General features: G+C 37.5%; 1 protein-coding gene across 2 annotated transcripts in view; it reads right to left on the bottom strand.

Moving 5' to 3' along the window:
* The window catches only part of col21a1 (collagen, type XXI, alpha 1), an 85,506-nt gene that overhangs the window by 15,481 nt on the left and 46,495 nt on the right, over positions 1-23,530 (bottom strand). For both annotated transcript variants that reach the window (XM_084092266.1, XM_084092265.1), the window contains exons 17-21: positions 5,466-5,510; positions 5,068-5,121; positions 3,178-3,231; positions 744-797; positions 558-629 (exon numbers count right to left, since the gene is read on the bottom strand). In XM_084092266.1, the coding sequence (XP_083948392.1) occupies positions 558-629; positions 744-797; positions 3,178-3,231; positions 5,068-5,121; positions 5,466-5,510 (279 nt within the window). The remainder of the gene's footprint in view (positions 1-557; positions 630-743; positions 798-3,177; positions 3,232-5,067; positions 5,122-5,465; positions 5,511-23,530) is intronic.

Genomic DNA, 23,530 nt, shown 5'->3' with positions numbered 1-23,530 from the left:
GCATGGTGATTCTCCAAAGATGAAATGAGTTTCTAAGAAGAGCATCACGTGTAAAGTACCATGTGTGAGGCAGTTACTGCTACCGTTTTACCATCTTTGAAATCATTTTCAACAGACTATACAAAAATTCTGAATGATAGATTCATAACAAACTTGCCACTTCTAACAGAGGGCAAACCCATAGTAATTAAGATTTAGCTCTAAATTTAAAAACAGCTGTCAATAATTCATGAAGTTTCACTGAAAGCGGCCAATGCTTGTAAACCACAAGCAACATTTGCATGAATGCTTTTCTTGTTCGCCATGGTAGATCATTACCTTACTGAAGTTAATAGAGCTACACTTGGAAAATCTGCTCACCATAAAGTGGGCTTTCGCCTCCAAGACTGACCAAAAATGCAATGTCAGTTTTCTTTCTCATTAAAATCAGAAGAAATAAATGCAATTTGGATGCAATAACAAAATCATTTTCAGAAAGTTTCATAAATGTATGAGACATCCAAATCCCAGATGTAATGTGATGAGGAATCTTTATGAAGTGGACATTAATTATTCACCTTCTGTCCCTGTGATCCTGGCATTCCTGGATGTCCTGGCTGGCCAGCGGTCCCGGGCTCTCCAGGCTTGCCCTTCATTAAAAAGTATAATAAATAAAGTTAAAACATATAAAGATGCAGTTCATCAAGTATGTTTCCTCGTCTTTCAACCACCAGATAAGGTTTAATTTGAATATAATATTTTACCTCATGCCCTGGAGGTCCTGGTTGACCGGGCCCTCCACTTCCCCCTTTAGTGCCCTAATAATGGAAATTCAAGTTTGGGTGTCAAAGTTAATCAGTAAGAACTTTTATTAAAGATCCCAAAGGCTTGAGGAGAGGCTTGAGGAGTGGGAAAGGAGTGGAAAGGCTTCAGGAGTGCGGTTCTCTTTCATGTGTTGGAATAAACCTCATTGGTTCTTGCAGAACTCAAACATGCTGCGTAACACAAGAATGAACCTCATTGGTTCTTGCGGAAGCTTAAACATGCTGCATAACACAAGAATGAAACTCATTGGTTCTTGCTGAAGCTCAAACGTGCTGCGTAACACAAGAATGAACCTCATTGGTTCTTGCAGAAGCTCAAACGTGCTGCATAACACAAGAATGAAACTCATTGGTTCTTGCTGAAGCTCAAACGTGCTGCGTAACACAAGAATGAACCTTATTGGCTCTTGCTGAAGCTCAAACGTGCTGCGTAACACAAGAATGAAACTCATTGGTTCTTGCTGAAGCTCAAACGTGCTGCATAACACAAGAATGAACCTTATTGGCTCTTGCTGAAGCTCAAACGTGCTGCATAGCACAAGAATGAACCTTATTGGTTCTTGCTGAAGCTCAAACATGCTGCATAACACAAGAATGAACCTCATTGGTTCTTGCTGAAGCTCAAACGTGCTGCATAACACAAGAATGAACCTCATTGGTTCTTGCTGAAGCTCAAACGTGCTGCGTAACAAGAATGAACCTCATTGGTTCTTGCTGAAGCTCAAACGTGCTGCGTAACACGAGAATGAACCTCATTGGTTCTTGCTGAAGCTCAAACGTGCTGCGTAACAAGAATGAACCTCATTGGTTCTTGCTGAAGCTCAAACGTGCTGCGTAACACGAGAATGAACCTTATTGGTTCTTGCTGAAGCTCAAACGTGCTGCGTAACACAAGAATGAACCTTATTGGCTCTTGCTGAAGCTCAAACGTGCTGCGTAACACAAGAATGAAACTCATTGGTTCTTGCTGAAGCTCAAACGTGCTGCATAACACAAGAATGAACCTTATTGGCTCTTGCTGAAGCTCAAACGTGCTGCATAGCACAAGAATGAACCTTATTGGTTCTTGCTGAAGCTCAAACATGCTGCATAACACAAGAATGAACCTCATTGGTTCTTGCTGAAGCTCAAACGTGCTGCGTAACACGAGAATGAAACTTATTGGTTCTTGCTGAAGCTCAAACGTGCTGCGTAACACGAGAATGAACCTCATTGGTTCTTGCTGAAGCTCAAACGTGCTGCGTAACAAGAATGAACCTCACTGGTTCTTGCTGAAGCTCAAACGTGCTGCGTAACACGAGAATGAACCTTATTGGTTCTTGCTGAAGCTCAAACGTGCTGCGTAACACAAGAATGAACCTCATTGGTTCTTGCGTGTTAAGCAAAGAAAGTCTGTTCAGAAAATTTGGACTAAACCACTCGATTCATATGAACTTTATGAACTATGAAGTGGTAGTTGCATAGCTGTCAATGGAGGGACAGAAATCTCTCAGATTTTATTAAAATATATTTGTATTTTGAAGATGAACGAAAGTCTTGCATGGGAGTAAATGACAGAATTTTCATTTTTGGGTGAACTAAATAAAGTTTAGTGTCAGTTATTTTTTTAAAGAAATTAATCATTTTAATCATCAAGGATGCATTAAATTGATCAAAAGTAACAGTAAAGACAGTAAATAAATGCTGTTTTTTCGAACTTTGCTAGTAATAATATTTTTTGTAATAATATTTCACAGTAGTGTTGTTTTACTGTTTTTCTGATCAAATAAATGCTGCCTTAATCAGCATTAGAGACTTTTCAAAAACATTAACAAATCTTACAGTCCCCAAACCGAGGTAAAAGTTTGGGGCCTCTTTGGAAGTTTTCAGGATTTATAGTATACAATGTAACAGTGTGCACATATTTCTTTCCTCTGCACTCATTTTCTTTTAAATGAAAAATGTCCATTTAGTGTCATAAAGTGTTCAATAAGTCATGAAGAAAAGCGTTGTTGGCTAGCATTCTGAAGTTTGATGGGAACTGCACTAGAGATTTGAAATCTGGACACGCTTTGTTTTCTCCTTCCTTGGACACAATCTAAAAAACATGATTTGAAGCGGAACAAGTTTGAAGTATCATAACCATTTATAATCTATGGCTTTTGTTCTGCACAATTACACATCACATGTAGCAATCCACATGCATGTCTATACAAATGATGAAAGGCGACTGAGAAAAACGGTGCAAACGGAGCAAAGGAATTTCGCCATCTGTCAAGCAATTGTTTTGAAATCACTATAATAATATAATAGTGACTCCAACTCAGTAATCAATACCTATAATGTTTTCCATATGAATTACAACATTACAAAGGGCAAATACATGCATTGTGACCTTAGGGCCAGGTTGTCCACTTGAACCAGGCATTCCAGGCAATCCCATCTCGCCCTGTAGAAAGACAAACACAATCAAATACACGTTCTTAACTTTACAGCAGTTAACTTGCGATCAGAAATCACTAATTTTGTGTTTTTTTTTTGTTTTTTTGTAACTTATGTAACTTAAGCCATATTTTATCAAAATGAAGTTGTTCTGCTTCTGAAACAGAGTTTCTCTTTTTCTTTTCGGCTGACATCCAGTTGCTATATGGAACACCCACTTTTCATGATCCAATCAATTCCTGATTGATAAAACCTAGTCCTGCCCTGATTTTTTTCTTGTTGAATATCCTTTTCACTCAAAAATGGGTCAGTTTGGTGGATTTTATGTCTCCATCAAACAATATGGCAAATTTTATGTAAATTGTTACTCAACTTTCATGCCACGTGGTTTCCCATGCATAGTACCCCATTACCCCATTAACAAAAATCAGTAACACTTTAGGGTCCCTTATGAGTACTTATAAAGCACATATTAATGCATTATTCTGCATGAACATATTATATATCCCTGAATCCTACCCAATACCTAAACTTAAAAACTGCCTTACTAACTATTAACAAGCAGTAATTAGGAGTTTATTGAGGCAAAAGTCGTAGTTAATAGTGAGAATTTGACCCTAATCTAAAGTGTGACCAAAAAATCATAATGATTGGCACCTAAAACATATTTAAAAAAAACCCTCAAAATAAAGGTTACATATACATTTCTAAATGACCAATTAGTACTGTATAATTATAGACTTATCTTTTGAATAGACTTGAAAATGATGTTGGCATTAGTGGAATTTTATTGGCATGGTTTAAATCATACTTATCTGACCGTTATCATTGAAACCCTTTATAAAGTCTTTAGTCAGGTCAATTCCAAACTTACACTGTTTTCACACTCGGTTCAAAAGCTTGGTCTAAACATAAGAACGATTCTTGAACGCTTGTGATTGGTCAAGGTCTTCGAGTGTGTTTGGGAAATGTCCCGCCCCTTACCATAACCGCCAGTTTCAACACACTACTAACTAACTCAACCAGGCCCGGTACTGCATATGAATTATTTAAATGAGGAATATTGTGACGTGTTCGTTCCTGGAAGAAACTCAAGACTACAATAGAGGCGTTTCAGGGAGTTCAGAAACACTGACACTGATATAGAGAAGAACTGGAGCTTTTGCATGATCACACAGCAACACTACACACTAAAGAGAGATGAACATGGGAAAAAACACAATTTTAACAACTTTAAATATTAGGTGCAGGTACACTAGCTTTGAGCATGGATATCAGCAACTGAATATGATGACATTATCTAGGGCTTCTGTTTTTAATAACCACTAGATCACAAATTACAGGCAAATTCAAAATGTCAAATATTTGGTGTATTGAGCCAAGAGATCAATAAGTGACATTGACATTGTCAATTGGTAAAACATGTTTTCATCATATACTGTATGAATTTGCAGGTTCAGCAAACATTGGTACGGAGTACAATCTAAATCTCTTCACATGTGCGAGTGTTTCCTCTCTCTCATGTTTGCATGCCAACGAATGGAAGCGATTTGAGCACAAGGGTCACCACAATCCTAGCTAACTTGCTCATTGTCCACTGAGAATAGTCCTATTGTCTCCAGCATTTGTACAACAAATAATGAGATTGCCTCTTTGGTTTAATATTTCTCTCTCAGTGATGTTTTAAAGGAAAACACAAATGTATTGCATTATGATTGGATATGATTTGACTGATTGGATATAATTTGACTTGCAGTGGACATAATCACAAACATATTAAAAGTTACACTCACTTTTGCATTGTGATTTTTCAAGTGTTTACTATATTTTTAGATTTACTTACAGAATCTCCAGGTATACCTTTGGCTCCTTTTGGTCCTGGCAGGCCATGTTCACCCTTTAAAGAAACCAACAGATGTAAATTTTCAATATGTTAGGGATAGCTTAATTTATACCATTTACACTGGTAGCAAAACTATATTTGGAGACTTTAAGAAAAAGTTAAATGGGTTTTGAATGAAAAACATTATTGAGAACATTCCACTTAATTATATTTATAATTAATAGAATTAAGTTGCCTATAGGTACAATAATAGTGTTGGACGTGCACTCATAGTGCCTGAAAATATTGCCCGTGCATACAGCACTAAGTTTTGTAAAAGAGCAAGAAGCATAACCTCTATACAACAACAAATGAGAAATAAACTGTCCACATGAGCAAAGAAAAAGGGAAAACATCACCTTAATTCCCATCTGACCATCATTTCCAGGTATACCAGGCATGCCCTGTTAAAAAACAAACTTGCTCAATTCTTGTTTAACAATGAACTACTTAGAAAAATCCCCAAGAGACTTATAACATTCATTAACGGCTTTAAGCACTAGAGACAGAGTCGTTACACTAATGAGTGCATTTGAAAACCCAGTTACTGGATGTAGTGAGTCTCTGAGGTACGTGGTGAACACAGCGCTGTGTCGGGACACCGGTGGGTTTTCCTGGCCTCTGATGAAGCTAACATGCATGGGATGTCTGGATTAATCACTTATGAAATGCATCCCTCCTGGCATCTTGAAGCTTTGTCAGTCAGAGAAAGTAATAGTTTTAACAGGACGTTGTTAAATTCGGAGCTAACACCGGAGATAACATCAGGCCAACCTACACAATCTGTAGGAGGATTAAGATTTAAATCTCAAGGTACTGCAATTTTATCTTTCCTGTTATAATAATTAAAGTGCTAGTATTTTATATAACATTACAATAATTTATAAAAATATAGAATAACAATAATGTTTTCAAAAATTGATCTAGCAGAGAACTGAATGCACACAAATGGGCATTTGTTGAATAGCTATAACCTTTGGGTTGCTAATTGCAAATTATAACCATTAGGCTATGTTAAGCATTAGCTCTATTTTTTAAATAGTTTTCATTGTGTATACTTTATTATTATTATTATTACTATTTTAATGTAACTGTATCAATTGTCTATGCAACTGCTTTATTTGTCTAATAGTTTTCCTCAAATGAGCTTAAAAAATGATAGAGTAAGTTTATAATGTGTTTTACACGGTTGAAACCATACTGTAAAAGACATCTATGAGTTTAATGGTTTGTCATTACTGCTTGTCTATATGCAAGATTAATCTATATGCAAGATTTTTGGATTAAAATATCCAAAAACCACTAGAACAATGATATATATTTTGTTGACTTGTGTATTTACATTATCCCAAATGTTTCCATGTTTCCAATAATGTTTAAATCCAGAGAAACTATTTGTTATATAGCTCAACACAGTTAGTCTTATTGTTTGAGTCTCTTGTTTTCTTGATTTAACGCAAGTAACATGTTTGTATGAAGTGGCTAACATATTATTATATTATTTGTAGTAACAATAATACAGCATTTTCTCCACCATTCAATACATTTTAAAATTAATTGCATGCCATTTAACAACACAAGTCACCTAGCTTTTATTAATATGATATTCTAATACTGATCTAGCTTACAGAGTAATGTTACAACATAAGTTTCAACACACTCAAATGTATTATTAGTATGATTGTTTTGACCAAGTAAAACAGCGCCTCATTACCCCCACAAGTTTAATTTGTCAAATAAATTGACCTGTATGAGTAGTAATTCAGCACTTGCGGCTATTTCATTAGAATGAAATAAAAGAATGTGAATTTAAGTGATCAAACGTAACTGTAACAAAGTTCAAATTCAGGGAAGAAAGATGCAGACGTTACTTTAATCATAAAATAAACAAACAACAAAGCAAAAGGAGTGGCAACGTTTGACTGCCGTTTGTCTCGGCCCGCCCTATTTCATACCACAGTAATGTTAATAAAACTTTAATACATTTGCTCATCCGTGAATATGAGTCCCATCAGATTGCTCTCCATCGGCTGTGGAGGTGAATACGACAACTCCCAACTTCCACACTCATTTAATGCATCACCAGCAAACTGCACCTGTTATTGTTTTGAATAAGTGACCTCTAGTAGTGAAACTTACATACTGTGCCTTTAAATCACAATGTACTGCAGTACGTTACTATTCAATCCTGCATTTTACTTTTAGGCAAATGCTACTTCCCTGGAGGCACACCAACACCACACATGTTCAACTCTTCCTAATCAAACACACCTGAGTCAACTCATCAGCTCAGTAGCAGAGACTGAAATAGAGGAGTCGGATAAGAGAGACATCCAACATGTGTGCCTCCAGGAACAGGGTTAGGAAACAAGACTTTTTGTTTCAATCGGAATAAAAACAGAGTTTCCCGGTGTTTGCGCATACTTAGCCAGGCTACCATTGCTTATTTTCTTTGTTTTAAAAAGCAGACTTAATATTTACCCATTTAGGAGATGACGAGCACATGAAGCCATTACTTCTATTTATCAAGCAGTAAAAGCGCGGCCAAAACAAGCCGTCTGTGGATGAGAGTCTGAAACTTCACAGACCATGAGTGAGAATTTTAGAAAAATCGTTCCTTCAACAACAACAAAAGCTTGATCCGTGTGTCCTACGCCATTACACCTTTTTTCCAACTTTGCAGTTTCAGTTTTCAATCTGATCAAGTGTTTTCATGCCTCATCAAATGGATTAGAAAAGGTTTATATCATCCCTTATAATAAATTTAGATCAAATCTGGCCAATTTATTCCAAATGACATGGTTACATTACTTTTTTGCTCTGACAATGCTAAAAGTCCAATCACAAACAGATAATTAGAGTCCAAGTAAACGGAGCTACTGATGTCAACAAACCTGACCCAAAGTATTACACTTCGACATGAAACTCTTCTACATTTGTGCTTCAGACAATGAAAGGGATCTTAGGTCAAGCACCTTGTTAAGGAGATGTGTAGACTGAAATTCACTTTGAGGGTTGCTAATGGATCAGTGAAGGTTAATGTCATATTATGTGACTACGTATTACTTGACAGAGAGCTTACAGCCTACATTCAGCCTTAAGAACAAATGGTGCAACCAAATAAAGTAGGCCTATGGAGCCTATAGTTAGCTAGTATGGCTAGCAAGTAGTTACTAAGCCTCTAGTGTGGACTTGAAGTAAGAAATGACCCTTGGGACACACTGCTCTGCACTTTTCACATCTTCCTTATCTAACACACTTGATTCCCATCATCAGCTCATTAGGAGAGGACTCTATCAGACTGTCAGTCCAAATCCGATTTTTGTGCACATCCGATCAGATTTAGCTAGTGTGAACGGCCAGAAATCACATGAAATGCGATTTTAAAAAATCTGTTTCGAACTACATTCGTATGTGGTTTGAAATCCTATTTCTGTTTTCCTGTTTGTTGGTGTAAAGTCAAGATGATTTGGTCAAATTAAATCATGTTTTTCACTTAAAATCAGTTGATTCAGATTGATTATTTTGATGACAAAATAATATATTGCGCTATATTTTGTCTACATAAAAAAGTTATTGATGTGCTAATATATGGTTTTGGGCCTATTTGTCAAGAGAATATTTCATAGGACTGACTCAACCCAGCCAGTAACAAAATTATAATTTGAAGTTTTAGATAAATCAGATACTAAGAAGCACTCGTTTTCCCAAAACAGATTGACTGTCATTACGAGACCTGTAATCGTTGCGGGAATGTATCATGCAACAGATGGTGTATAGACCATAAACCATTACTATTGTTTATTTTGGCACACTTTTGTCTCTGGTTGTCTTGGGATGACAACGCAAAAATGAGAAAGATTAATTGATATTGAACGTAATGGTCTAAATAGCCTAAGTGGTCAAAGGCTCTCGTTAATTTACAAAGGGTTCAATTGATTGTACTACTAAACAATGATGCTTTATAGCTGAATTGAACTCACTTCATAATTGATTAACTTTACAGTTATTGAACGGACTTGAATCAATACTAAACAGACTTCAGCTGAACAATGACGCTCTTTCTAGAGCTCTGTTGAAGCATTGAACTCAGGATCATAATTTTCCTGTTTATCATTTTAAAAAAGCTGCATTGAAATCTGTATTGTATAATGCGCTGTAAAATAAGGACTTGATTCGACTTGATTGGAAGCGTGCCGTAGAGATTAAAGTACAATTCATGTGCTACTAACAATGGTGTTTTCGGAAACAGCTAGTTTGTACTGTAAAGTAACGTGTAATTATAAAAGTGTTACATTTATAATTATTTCATCATGTTGAGTGCATTGCGTTGTGGGAAACAGTGTCCTCAGATGCATACATTAGATTTCAGCAAATGGAGTATAATCTGGGAATTCCATGCAAACAGAAAATTCAAATACTATTCACAGTATCCACATTGCATTCTGCAATATAGTTGGACATCTTGCCCACCCTGTCAGATCCAGGGACATAAATATATATATTTTTTTATATATACAATTTTCTTAACTTTAACAATTCTGCATGAATTATTTGAAATGTGTTTGTCTTGCATTAGAACACTGTCCTAATGTTAATAAGTATATGCAAATTCGTCTCTTCAGTTACGTCATGTCCGTAATGTTATGTTCTTCTTCGCGCCAATATTCGGATTCCAACTAGCAGTAGCAGCGCCCTTTTTATGTTATTACAAAAATGGCTTAATCACTATATGACACATTTGAGAAATGTGAATTACGCAGATCATTTGAATTACGACGATAGCCTATTATCAACATCTTAAATTCATAGCCCAGCCGACTCCGACTTGTTTAGAACTCGACTGTACAAGGTAAGCTATGTTTTTTTTTTTTTTTTTTTTTTTTTTTTTCTGGCCCGCCGTGGCATGATTATGCAATATTTGCATTTAATATTTGTGACCAAAATGTTTTCTGAAATGTACATGAGCGGTTTAGCAATGGCAGGGGTGTAGGCTATTCCAGAAAGCAAGGTTATCTTGTCAAACATACCCTAAACTGTCGGTTGATTAAACCAAACCTTGCTTACTCGAGGTATGCTGGTTCCAAAAACGCGTCCTGGAGTAATAAGTTCATGCAACTCAGAGTATGTTCATGGTTAACACACCAGATAGTCTCAACAGAGGACGAATCACGAGTCACCAAGGAAACGGACATTAAGAAACGCGCCATTCTACTTCTTTCGTTAAATGCTGCTTTACACACTTAGTGTAGGGTGACCATATTCCAGGACATGTCCGGCCGGGGTTTCGAGATCGCCCAAAATATCCGGGATACGGCTTTTGCTTTATCGTCGCCATTCATTTTGTTTACATGCACAACTTTTGATTCAGTAGGACTGAATTAATTCCGATTGGTGAATCTGAATGTAGTGTTTACATGAACGCTAAACAAGTGATCGGTTGATGTGCGTTTTAGCATTGCTAAGATTCCTGTGTTTTCTTCTCGATCGGGATCCGTGTGAAGCAGAATGCATGACCTGCAAAGCTGGCACGTACGTGTCAGTGTCAAATAATGTAATAATGTAAACATAATGAATGATAATTTTTGTTGTTGTCATTTTGCTTCCACATTGCTTGAAAGGTATGATATATCATATATCATTTCATATCATATCTTTTATTATAGCAATACATTATAGCATAGAAAACGTCCTGTTGCAAAAATAAAAAAAAATGTCTGGATGCAGATCAACGATGTGTGAGATGAGAATTATATAGCTAAGTTATATATTATAATAAAATTAACATTACCACGTTTCAGTGGTGCTTTATTTATCGACATAACAATTTGTGCGCACTCTGTCCCACTAGAGCCTCATCAATAGGACACGCAAGCTTTTCAAAGCTTTGAACCAATTGCTTCGTAAAATGATTAACTGTCAAAACAGTGTAAATGCAACAAAACCTTTTTTATTTTAAAGTATAATCTATCAAATGCAATTAGTCTACCTAATCAACTAATGCCAGTATGAAGTATCTGTATAACGTGTTCTTTTATCAATTTTCAGGGCTTGTTTTGTTTGTTCTTTGGATGGCTCAGCTAAACAGGCCAATAAGAGACTATTAACTACTATTAGGCTATTCATTTTAATTATACCAATGTCCCATTAAAACGTCTACAAATGTAACTGATCAGAGATCAGGTAAAAACCATAGAGGCTGTTCAATGGTTCGCCGCTGGGAGGCGATCTCAGTGAATCTGCATTATTCATGTCTTCACAGATCATCGCCCCCCAGTGGCGAACCATTGAAATCTGATACGTGCTCTAAACCACTGATTCGAAACTAAATATTTCGTAAAGGTTTCGAAGCTTCATGAAGCAGTGTTTCGAAAGCGCCCATCACTACTTTTAGCTGTGTAGCTATGTGTCATGAATAAGCAATTAAATAGGCAACACTCTTTCTAGAGCGAACACGAGTGTCACGCTTATAATAAATCCATCCAACATATCTGCACATGACGCGCAACAACTATTTGAGGCTGTTCACGCTGGACACATCAAATGAAACTTAATAAACTGGAACATTTGTCTTAATGATCGAGTGCATGAAAATGTTGTATTGAAGCGTTAGGCTAATTGTAGCACCTTGCAATGCAATGCCCCGTTTGCTTTGACATGTCCATGACATGTTTAATCTTTATATTAGCCTACATACTTCACCTTTAAGTCATGGGCGATTATAGTGCCGCACAGGGACCAGTCCGTCAAATTTTTTTTCTTCCAAATTAAGCTGGTTAAAAATAGTGATGTCCCGATACCACTTTTTCACTTCCGATACCGATGCCGATGCCGCAGCTTTGGCTATTTGCCGATACCGATATCAATCCGATATTTTTATTTTATTCTTGAACTAATACAAATAATAATAAAATATATGGAAGCACTTTGCTCAATTCGCCACATAAAAACATCTCACTCAAATGGAGAACAAATACTTCTCCAGTATATAGTCCACAACAACAGTTGATAATGAAAGACTGCCACCCTTTATTCAAAAGACCTTGAGATATGTTTGGTAATTGTACCTGAATGAATTTAAAATTAATTTGCTATATTTCAGATCAATATATTTGTTTCATTAAATTTTTAATTAACTTGAACTTTATTCTCATCTGAATTATAAATAAGTTATTTCTGTATAAAATAATACTACTATTAAAAACACATTTGATTTTCTTTTTTAATCAGTGTAGAATGTGTAACTTAGTGCTCTGTTTGAGGACAAGAAATGAAAACCAATGCAATATGATGAATGTCCAAAAGATGAGATCATTTTTGCTTTTAAACAGCGTGTGTGTGTGTGTGTGTGTGTGTGTGTGTGTGATTTTGGTTGGGTGACAGTTGTAGGTTACAGTTTGACAAGAGTTTACAGTTTGACAAAAGCACAAATATAAGTAGGCTAAACACTTTGCAGTTTTAATGATGTCCTGTATGAACAAAATGACGGAGTATGTTTTTATGTTTCCACTGTTCGATCGCGCCCGTGCCTCTCTCTCTGACACACACACATACACACAATTCCAGCATTGCAATCTTGACATCGCAGCCTGTTCATTAGCCTATGCTGCGTTCACACCAAACGCGAATAGAGCGTCAAGTTCACATCTATCGCATCTAGTTCGATGCTTGAACATTTTGAATCTATTCGTGCGTCCAAAGCGAATAGGACGCGCGTATAAAGTGAGCGTTTGAAGCGAAATAGACGCGCGTTCAGAGCTAAGGCGGGGCTACAGATTAGGTGTCCCTAAAGAACCCGCATATGTCTATGCGCGTATCTAACAGTAGTTCCGCATTACATTAATTAATGTGCACGCGAGTTTTATTTATTTTTATACCATGTATTCTCCGTGTATGCACCGAACCGTGACGCACGTAGCCTACCATTTCGGTTCAATACGAATACATGTACCGTTCCACCCCTAATAAGTATCGGATCATATTTTTTTCTCCCCTCCGATCTCCGATCAAGCATTCTGGGCCAGTATCGGCACGATACCGATGACGTGGATCGGATCGGGACATCCCTAGTTAAAAAGCATGGGGTGATGCAAATTATTCTGGCCCACCCACACTTTTAGAGGCCCACCCATCATCCACTTTCTGCATCCTCCACTGGTTGTATGGTGGTATGCCATTTTGAACACGGCTTCCATATCGATTTCAGTGTTCTTGAGTTGCATTTAGCAGATGCTGGCAAATATAGTAGCTCATCCAGGTATTCCATGTGTAACCCCTCCGGTTCTATTCGCCCTGCTCCAAACGGGATTCGAACCTGGCGTTTCAGGCATGGGAGGCGGGTGTGCTTACAAGGACGCTAAAGACCGCAGCCTCTAGCGTCAGTCATTAACACACCTCCTGAGGCCAGGGGAGTGAGGTTTACATGCAGCTGGCTTCCGTTACACATGAATACAGAAAATTTGGATACAACGCACACTACTGAATACTGCAGAAATAGAGTAGTATGATAGTATGCCATTTTGTACACAGCCATTGAGAAATACTGCACTAAGGGAAGGATACAAGACACTTCTACTGCAGAATTTCAGAGACTTGGGTGTGAAATCTTCTTGACTTGGCCTAATAAGCAACCACAGAGTAATGATCTGGCAACCACCTAGGTCACCCTAGCATTGTATTGCCAAGATGGGCCAACATATTTATGCTATAACAGTATGCTAGTATAAATGTTATAGTGCAAGTGGCCCCACCAATAAAATACAGTGCAAACAAACTATCGTTCCCGGCAGAAGAGCCCCTGATCGCCCCTCTCTGTGCAAAGCATGCACCTTGTTACTTACGACTGACTCTCACATCATTTCGCAAAATGTTGGGACAAATTTTATGTTATGTACACACATCCGGATTGTCCTGTTTCCCCTGGAAAGTGTTTGTATAGCCTAATGTTTTACTGGCTAGGTTACTTTGTTTGCATGATAAAAAAAAAGAACAAAAATGAAGAACAAACTTTCTCAAAATCCCAAATACAGACCATTGCACAGAGTGATGGCTGTATTTGCTACTTTTAGAAAGCGTGACATTTTAGATCTCTGGAAAGTTTAGGTTAACTGCAGAACATGGGCCAAGATTCGTCATTCTATCTTTTATAAAGCATCTCTGTGGTCAAGCACATTTCCTCTTTGAATGCTTCCTCTTCATGATGTATGTGCGCTTCCATGTAATCTGCAGAAAACATTTCCTTCACTTCCAAGTTTTACAGCTGTTCAAGCTCTGCATTCTATTTTTGTATTAGTGAAAAAAAAGAAAAGAAAAAAAAAAAGTCAGCAATGAGCCTTAAAAAAATAATCAGGACAGTAGATAAGCAGACTTGTATTTTCCTGAAGTCAGTAAACTATTAAAATCAGGACTAGCAATGCCTTATTCACAAAAGCATGTAAAGGAGAGTACTTGTTATGAGAAGTGTTTTACTGTGAGGAATCGCCAATAATTCGACATAATCGAATAATAACAACAACTCTGGAGATTAGTATGGTAATATAGATTGGCATGGTAATGGATCTGGCAATGATGATGTATTTGGTCTTGACGGAATAGATCTGCTACGCTGCTGCTGTGCTCCAGAGCAAGTACCGAGACTTACTACTGTGAATACCATTCCAGACACTGCTGTGTGTTTTCTCCTGATGTTCCAAGCAACTGAAACTTCTTGTAAAATGTCTGAAGAGCGAATTTTATCTTCCACAAGGGCAGGCATTTAAGCTTTTTGATTTTGCACTGCCAGAGAAAGCGAAACTAAAATCTCCCGCGTGTGTGAAACACGGTTTACAAAACTTGACGCGCCTTACCATGTCTAATAACAAGCAACAAACTGTGTTAAAAAGAATTTGACGTGCAAGTAAAAAGGTAGGCTATCTGTCCTACAGCGTTTTTCTACTTTACCACAGTAAAGAATGCGAATCATAATCACGATTATTTTGGTCAATGTTGAAATCACGATTATTTAACACAAAATCAGGTGGGTGATATGATCAAAGTCTTATTTCATGATATGAGTAATTTTAAATGTCAGTGAAGTTTCACAATTACAAAAAAATAAGTAAACAGTCACCAATACAATAAGAACAAAAAAACTAAATTACAATCAAAAAAATACAAATTTAGGGTGTGTTCACACTTGGCATCAGCGTTTTTTTTTTTTTTTTTACATTATAATCCTATGAAGTAAACCGTGTTTTGAAAAAAGTCCGGAGCGCTTTTTTTAAAAAGCCACCGCGTCTTAGCGAGACCTGTCATTTCCATAACAACAAGAAAAAATGGTGAATGTACAGGTAGGCTAGATGGACTTATTGTAGTGTCGTAGCACAAGGAGTTATGACATGAGAACAAAACTCTACCATAATACACCAAAAAGAGGCTGTGTGGGCACAGATTGGATGGATCCTTGGTTGTTCAGGTAAGTGTATCATCTACATAAGGGATAATGTAGAGCGAGGCGGTTGTTATAGCGAATACACCCCGACAGGCTGATCGGGTCCCCGACCTCGCTCTATATTATCCCGCTTATTACATGGCTACCCACCAAATAAATCAATAATTTGACACAAAATATTGATTTAAAAAGGAGTTTATTGATTTAAAAACGATTGTATTGCTTCCGCTAAAGAAAATAGTCCGTTCCGTCTCTACGGTTAGATTCTGGCGTCCATAGCAACACTCTGTTTTTCATGGCAACGGTGTGTTATACTTCGCAGCGGTCTGTTATCAAGAAATAACAGATCGCATTCTACATTGGAATTCAACCAAGCCATGTAATAATACTTGTTAACAAAACTATCTGTTAACATTACCTAACATTATCGTTCGCTCAGCAACAGTTAGCCTATCAATAGCCTACCGTAACCAGCTGATGTCACTCCCTCACGTTTCTTTTTTTAGCACAATTCACACCCAGCGGTAATTCAGGAAAAAAATCTCTGAATGCTCCAAGGGAAACTTTGGTTGCTTCCCCCTTTTACCATTGTGTCAATTCTCAATTGATTTTGATTAATATGCTCGAGGAAGAGAGAGCGATACAGTTTGAAGACGGTGAGAGTGCCTTGTTCTTTAGGTTAACATGCGCAGCAGTCATCTATTACTCACCGATCAAATAACGTTAAGGCTTTGGCGGGACAAAAATTTGTTTTGGCCACCGCCCAAAAAAAAATATCAATGCAGGAAAAAGTGTGATTTGGTTTGGGCTTTTAGGGAGGCATGAAAGTGCACCGCTGTGAATGAAAGGAAGGCGCGTGGGACAGAATGCAGCACGGCACAATAATCGTTTTGCATCGATTATCTTGTTTTCATAATCGTTGGAAGCCAAAATCGAAAATCAATTCCGATTAATCGCACAGCCCTAACTGAGAACCAATGAACAAGTGTCCGTGGGTTTTACCTGATCTCTGATCAGTTTTATACACAGTTGTAGATGTTTTAATTAGACGTTAGTGTAATTTAAATGAATAATGGTAGTTAATAGTCATTCATAGAACAAACAAAACAAATTCTGACAATTGATAAAATAACAGACACTTGATAATCTTATTAGCCTATATGATCTTATAAGGCCATGTTTAGCCTGGGCTTTTTTTTTCTTTTTTTTTTCATTTACACTGTTCTGAGCACTAGGGGTCGCCGTGGAGACTGGTGTTGGATTGTTTCGAAGCCTTGACACAATAGGGCACATTTGCTTCAACTGTTTCAGTGTTCCACGAGCCTCGATCTGCCCACCACTAATATAGAACAGCAGTGACATATAATAGACCGCTGCTGCATAAACATGTACAATAAACACTGCTGCTTATACAGTATGTTTCAGTGATTCGCTTGTGCACTGTTGACATGACGCTAGTTTAAAACATTTCTAACATGAAGCTAGTTTAAAACTTGTAAAGATTGCTCCATTTAGGAATTAATAACCGGACCAAACAATATGTGCAGAGATGTGTAATAAAAGACCATTTTTACTTATCTTAGATGTTGATTCCAGATGCGCTCTGAAAGCGCGCTGCAGACAGTAACAGCAAACAATGCCAAGTATTTGAATGTTTGAGCAGCAAGCTCATTGGCCGCTGATTCAACAGAAAATCAAACACACCTGAACCAGCAAATCAAGGTAATCAATACGTATGTAACCCTTGTTCCCTGAAGGAGGGAACGGAGACGTAGTCGACGTGTCGACTGATTGGACAGTCCCTCCAGTTTTCCGTGATTCCGCGATCGCTGAATACAACGCAAAATCAACAAAATGTCGCATTTTTTTGCAATCCTGCATAATTCCTAATTTAACCGCAAAATAATCACAAAAATGAAAAAGACCTCACAAAACATTAAATTATAATCACATTATAATCACCCAATTGAAATATCTCTAGTTTAATTAAACTTTCAATGCATTTTTATGTGGATACAGATGTTGCGCACGCGTGATGTCTGTGAGCGGTCTGTCAGAAACATGGCGAAAGAAAATTTGTCTCACCTGCCCTCTCACATAAGCGCCAAGGACCGGGCTAAGCAATATCCTGATATATTGCACGAGAGTGGGGGTAAATTGTTTTGCAGCCCGTGCAATAAAATTTTAGACCACAAAAGAAAGTCTACTATCGACTATCATCTAAGTGGGAGCAAACATCTCAGACAAACAGACCTGTGGAATCAGAGGAAACGCAAGCAGCTAACCATGTCGGAGATGGCTTCAAGGATGACGGCCGCTGGACATGATCGAAATGAAGTAAGCAAAAGTGATTCTTGTGTTGTTTTATATTGCTGTGTGGTATGACGATTTAAAGGCAGGGTAGGTAGGAATGGTCTAAAAAACTTCTTTTTCAAATTTGTTTAAACTTTATGTACATATCAATACATAATTAAAATGTAAGTACTCTGAAAAAGAAAGTATAAAAATCGAGTGTCTGTAGACCTCTCAGGACTGTTTTAAAGACAGTTCATTATTTCCATTCACTCCACCCCCTCCCTTCTGGGCTCCTTCCAAAGCCACGCCCCCAAAACACATGAACGCGCGACTCCAACCGCTGAGCTGAAGACGCATTATTTACCTGAGACAAGCAGAGAGGAAGGAGCACAGTGCATGTAGTGACATCATGTCAGAATCACATGTAATAAAAAAATCTAACGCTAATTGCTTATGAATATAAACAAATAAGATGTATTTTAGTACTCACTATCAAGCTAGCATATTGATATTGGTAAATTTAAAATATATATTTTTTGATTCGCTAACGAGCTAGTTATATAAGCTAAAAACAGGTTGCATTGATACACTTTTTTACATTACCATCAGTTATATTGTGATGAAGATGAATTTCGTGTAAGATTCATAACATATATGGTGTTCTGCATGTAGGGGTGGGAGATATTGACAAAAATGAATATCTCGATATTTTTTTCCAATATCTAGATATAGATATTCAGGCGATATTTTTGCCATCCTTCAAAGAAATGTGAGCAAACTGGCAAAGAAGGTCCAGTTGGTCTTTTGACTTGCTGCATTTGACCTATATTATTCTAGGCTATAGAAAAAACAATAAAGGAGCTAACTAAACAGAATCTGTGGCACCCCCTACTTTTTCCACTTACAAAAAAAAAAAAAAAAAAAAAAAACTTAACTAGGCACTTCTTGCAACAGTGATTATTAAATCAAACAACAATATTGTTGATGATCAATTCAAAGTAAAAAAAAATTAACATTTTCAAAACGGTATAAATCCATTCATTTTTCCCCCAAAACGCTATAAATCCATCTTTTTTTTTTTTTTTTCTAAATTTATGGTTTGTCTTTTTAAAAAAGTTTTTGTCTTTTATTTTTCGTGTTTGCATTTATGAGGAAAAAACAATATTACTTGACAGTTCTCCATTATGGACGCGAGCGCTCTGAAAGCTGCACTGAGACTTTCAAACTTTAACAGAGACCTCAAAACAGAAAGCACAAAGCCTTTCTTTAAAACGAATTTCGTTTTGTATTAATTGTATCTTAATTTTAATATTTTTTTTTTTCATTAATTCATTAATATTTTCATTCCTGCATTAAATACATAAAGTAAATATAGGCTATCAATCACAACATAAGGTGCTTGAACTGGAGATTATATCATCGTGAACCGAACCGTAGCCTCGCCTCACAGGCCTAAAAAATGTGGAATATATTTACAGAAATCTGGTTCTAAACAAAACCATCCAAAACAAAATAAAACTATGTAGCCTAAATGTGCATTTCTCCGGTGCATGCGTTCACTAGCCTACTGCGAAGATCGCGAGTCAAATATCGTCAACTTCATCTTTGCAGCCGACACAGAAATTAATAAACAATTAAAATGTCTTATTGCAATATTTTACACATTCATAATCATTACTTTTGCTGGTTCTTTGAGGCAGCTTTTTAGGTTTATGGCGTTTTGGAAAAGAGCTCTTCACGTACAAACACCGTTTCACCAAGGCACAGCAGCCCTTCAGCACATAAGAACAAAAAGAGAAAAAGCACGGACTTACTAATTACGAAACTTTGATGTGGTTGAACAGCTGAAACAGTCACAAATTCCTCTGCAACTCAAACCTTCTCAGTACGAGTTATGAAGAAAGAGAACAGCATTACAGTTTTCAGCGCGTCCTCCTTTGATTGCTGTGTTGTGACTGGAAAAGTGCATGCAGGAGCACATGCGCAAAATGTAGGTTTGTAAAATGTCCTTTTGTAAAATAAAAATAATTTTAGGGCGAAGCAGAGGAGGTCGTGCAAGAGGCCGTGGCGTGCAACTAGGGTCCGAGGAAGTAGAGGCTGAGGACGGGGTGGTCGCTGGAAAGCTACGCCGATATTGACACGCGTTTTATTTCTTTGTTTATCCAAAGACTTTTTGTTCATTACCTTTTCTTGTACTGTCTTCTTTTTTTTGCCTTGTTTGCCTTCACTAACTGCATGCCGGTAATGTGAATTTTGATTGCTCTTTCTCTGCCATTGTTTTGCTATTCCTAGGTTCAGTGCCTCTCGAATTCCTCAAATCAAACGTGCGCGCGGCCGCGCGCAAGTGGGCAGATCCCGTGGCAAAAGGGTTGTTGCCATGGTTGCGAGAGAGAGTGACAGTCGCCTAAGCCAATCCTTTGATTCGTCCCGAATCGAAATAATGAGCTGTGTTTAATACAGATTAAACGGTCTAGAGTCACTTGATTTTTATACTCTTTTTTTCAGAGTACTTACATTTTAATTATGTATTGATATATATAGAAAGTTTTAACAAATTTGGATCTTTTTTTTTTTTTATAGTCCTACCTACCCTGCCTTTAAGTGTCAAATCGCTAAAGATTTTTTTTTTTTTATATACGGCTATGTAGCTGAATCAGCCGATATCCAAACAGTTTTGATTGGGCAGTAGGCTGCGGCAAACTTATTAACGCGTTTAACATGATTGAATGACATCACAAAAAGTATGATATGCTTGATGCTACTAAAAAGAATTATTAAAAGCGCAGTATACCGCGAAAGAGAACTAATTTCAGCCAGTCGAGTGACAGTCTGTCTCTGACTGAGTGACTGCCTGACTGCAGTGTGTGTGTGTGTGTGTGTGTGTGTGTGACTGACTGACTGACTGACTGACAGCGTGTCACCGCCTGTCAGCGTTAGAGTATTGAATTCTCTTTATAGTGCTTGAACAAATACACATAGCTACAATTACTTCAAAATATTCATCTTGGCGAGTATTTACGTAAAACAATCAGTAAAAACTGATTGGGACGTTTGTCATTACTGTAGTAGGTCTTAAAGTGACAGTAACCTAATTTACCTGCTGTTGTCAGTGTTGTTAATGTTAATCAAGCAACAACAATACAGCACAATTAAAAAAACAACAAAAAAAACGTAAATGATCCACTGTTTGTAACTGTATCCTTATATTTATTTGTCCTGTTTTGTTTCTTTTTGTTATTTGTTCCTTTGTTCTTATTTCATTACTGAGTGTTTACTTGATTATTTAAATAATTACTTGGATGTTCCTGGTCTTGTGTTGTACAAAAAAAAAGAAAACTTTTATTATTCTTTCAGATTTGTGAAGACTGGGTAAAGCTGTGCACCGCACTAAATATCCCCCTTTCCAAGTCTGATCATCCCTTAGTGAGAAAGTTTCTAAATGAAAAGGTCACAAATGGTGGAAGCAACCCCTAAGTCCCACCAGCTCCAAGAGAAATACCTGGGAGAAGTGTACAGACAGGAGAAGGGGAGAAAGAAAAACTTTCAGGGGAGCCAGTTGCTGTCATCTTTGATGAAACTCCAGATGTGGAGGGAAGATGTGTATTAAACATATTGATCGCACCACTAAAAAAAGATGGGTCTGGAAGAATCCTTGCACATCTAGTGAATACAGTCTTCATGGAGAAATGCAATCACTCCACTGTTTCGATGGCTGTTGTCAAAACTCTTCAAGAGTACGACATTGCCAATGAAGATGTCATTGTTTTTGATACAGACAATGCGGCATACATGCTGAAAGCATACAGAGAAGCACTGAAGTCACTTTTTCCTCATTCCATCCATATTACCTGCATGGCACACATTATGAATTTGATTGGAGGTGCCTTCCGCAAACCCTTCACAGACTTGAACACCTTTATGATGTACTTCAGTCAGATGTTTTTCATGGCAGGGGGTCGCAAGAGAAGATACCTGTCCTACTTGTCTGGCAAACTGAATGGCAGTAAACCAACAATGGCCCCAAATCCATGTGATACTCGTTGGAACTCCTGGTTCTCTGCAGCGCAATATCATACTGAGCATTTCACTTTTTACAGGGAATTTCTGCAGGCAGAAATGCAGGTACGTTTAAAAACCTGAAATCTACAAGTTAAATATTTATTGTTGTGGGCACATTATAAAAAAAATAACAACCCTGAACCCAACTCCGCCCCCCTCTTTTCTCTCTTTTCTCTCTCAGGTGTGTGGGCGCAGTGCTCCAGCTTCAGTGGAAAATCTGAACAAAATGCTGGAAGACCATGAGTGTGCAGAGACCCTACAGGTCCAACTGAACATTGTGTCTGACAAGTGCAAGGTGATCCTGCAAATGTTGGACCTCTTTCAGAGCAGACGTCCTGTCACAACAAAGGTATTTGATTATCTTGAGGATCTACAGATGAACTGTGGCAAACAAAGAGCTCTGTGATGAGGTGTGTAGCCAGTACTTCTCACAAATTCTTTTGCCTCTTGAGCTCAAGACGAAAGTCTTAAATCAGGTGCGAGCAGCATTCAGTTATGCTGATGAAAAGCTAAGTAAGTACATGCAGCATGGACAACCTGGCATTGAGTTTCTCAAAGAGGTCAGAATTTTTGAGCCACGATGCCTGGCATTCATGGATGACAGCCCCAACAGCTACAAAGCCATCCCTGGCTTTTCCTCAGTGCCTGAGGATGAGATGACAAGGTACATGACTAAGCTGGGTCCAGAAGCATTTCGAGCTTTACACCTTTTGGGTAGGTCTGCAGGATAGGCTTCCTGTACTGAGCAAACTGGCCCTGTGCTAAAAAAGATGCAGTTTCCAACTCTGCAGATGCAGAACGCTGCAACAGCATATATAAACTTATCCTCTCCAACCGAAGGCGTTCCTCTACAAGCAGTAACTTGAGGGCTCTGGTCTTTCTCTATTACAATCAGAAAGTGGAAAGTGGTCTTCTTGAAATGGATAGTGACAGTTAAATGTAATTGCCTCTGCCAAATGTGGCAGCACAAAATGTTTGTAGATTAGCATATATGTTAATATATTAGAATGGCAAATGTTTGCATTCTATTTGTTAGTAGTATGAGTTTATGATAAAGTTTTGGTTTTGGTCAGTGAATTACAGATCGATTTTAATGTCACCTATTTTTTTTGCAAATGTATGAATTTGATTTACACACAGTTCTACAGTATAAATTACTACACCTGCTATTAATATTTACATAGGTCAGGTAGAAAAATTGCCCATAGGTTGTTTTAAATGTTAATTTGATGAGAATTTGATTAGACCAAAATAAACAAGCTTTATGCATTTTGTTTGTGATTTGTGTCATGTATGACTATTGTGCATCTGACATAATACTATTATGGTAAATGTGATGTCCTAATTATAAAATATAAAAATCGCACATTTTTTCACAAATTTCTGGAAATTACCACTCAGTCATTTTGATCGCAAAAATCACACAAAAAATCTTGAAATCCTGGAGGGACTGATTGGGATCACGCTAGGGAGCCTGTCATCTTCGAATATTGTAAAAACAAGCCAATGGACATGGCGTGCGTGAATTGCTTCACACCCCGCCCTGCAGTGCGGGTATAAATACAGAAGTGGATGCACGCACCAGTTGTTTTTCACTGAGGAGCCGAGCGGAACCTGGTCAGCGGTTGTACAGCAATAGTG

Source organism: Abramis brama (genome assembly GCF_963993115.1).
Source record: "Abramis brama genome assembly, chromosome: 19".
Lineage (NCBI taxonomy): Eukaryota > Metazoa > Chordata > Actinopteri > Cypriniformes > Leuciscidae > Abramis > Abramis brama.
This window is presented reverse-complemented; position numbering and strand designations above follow the sequence as displayed.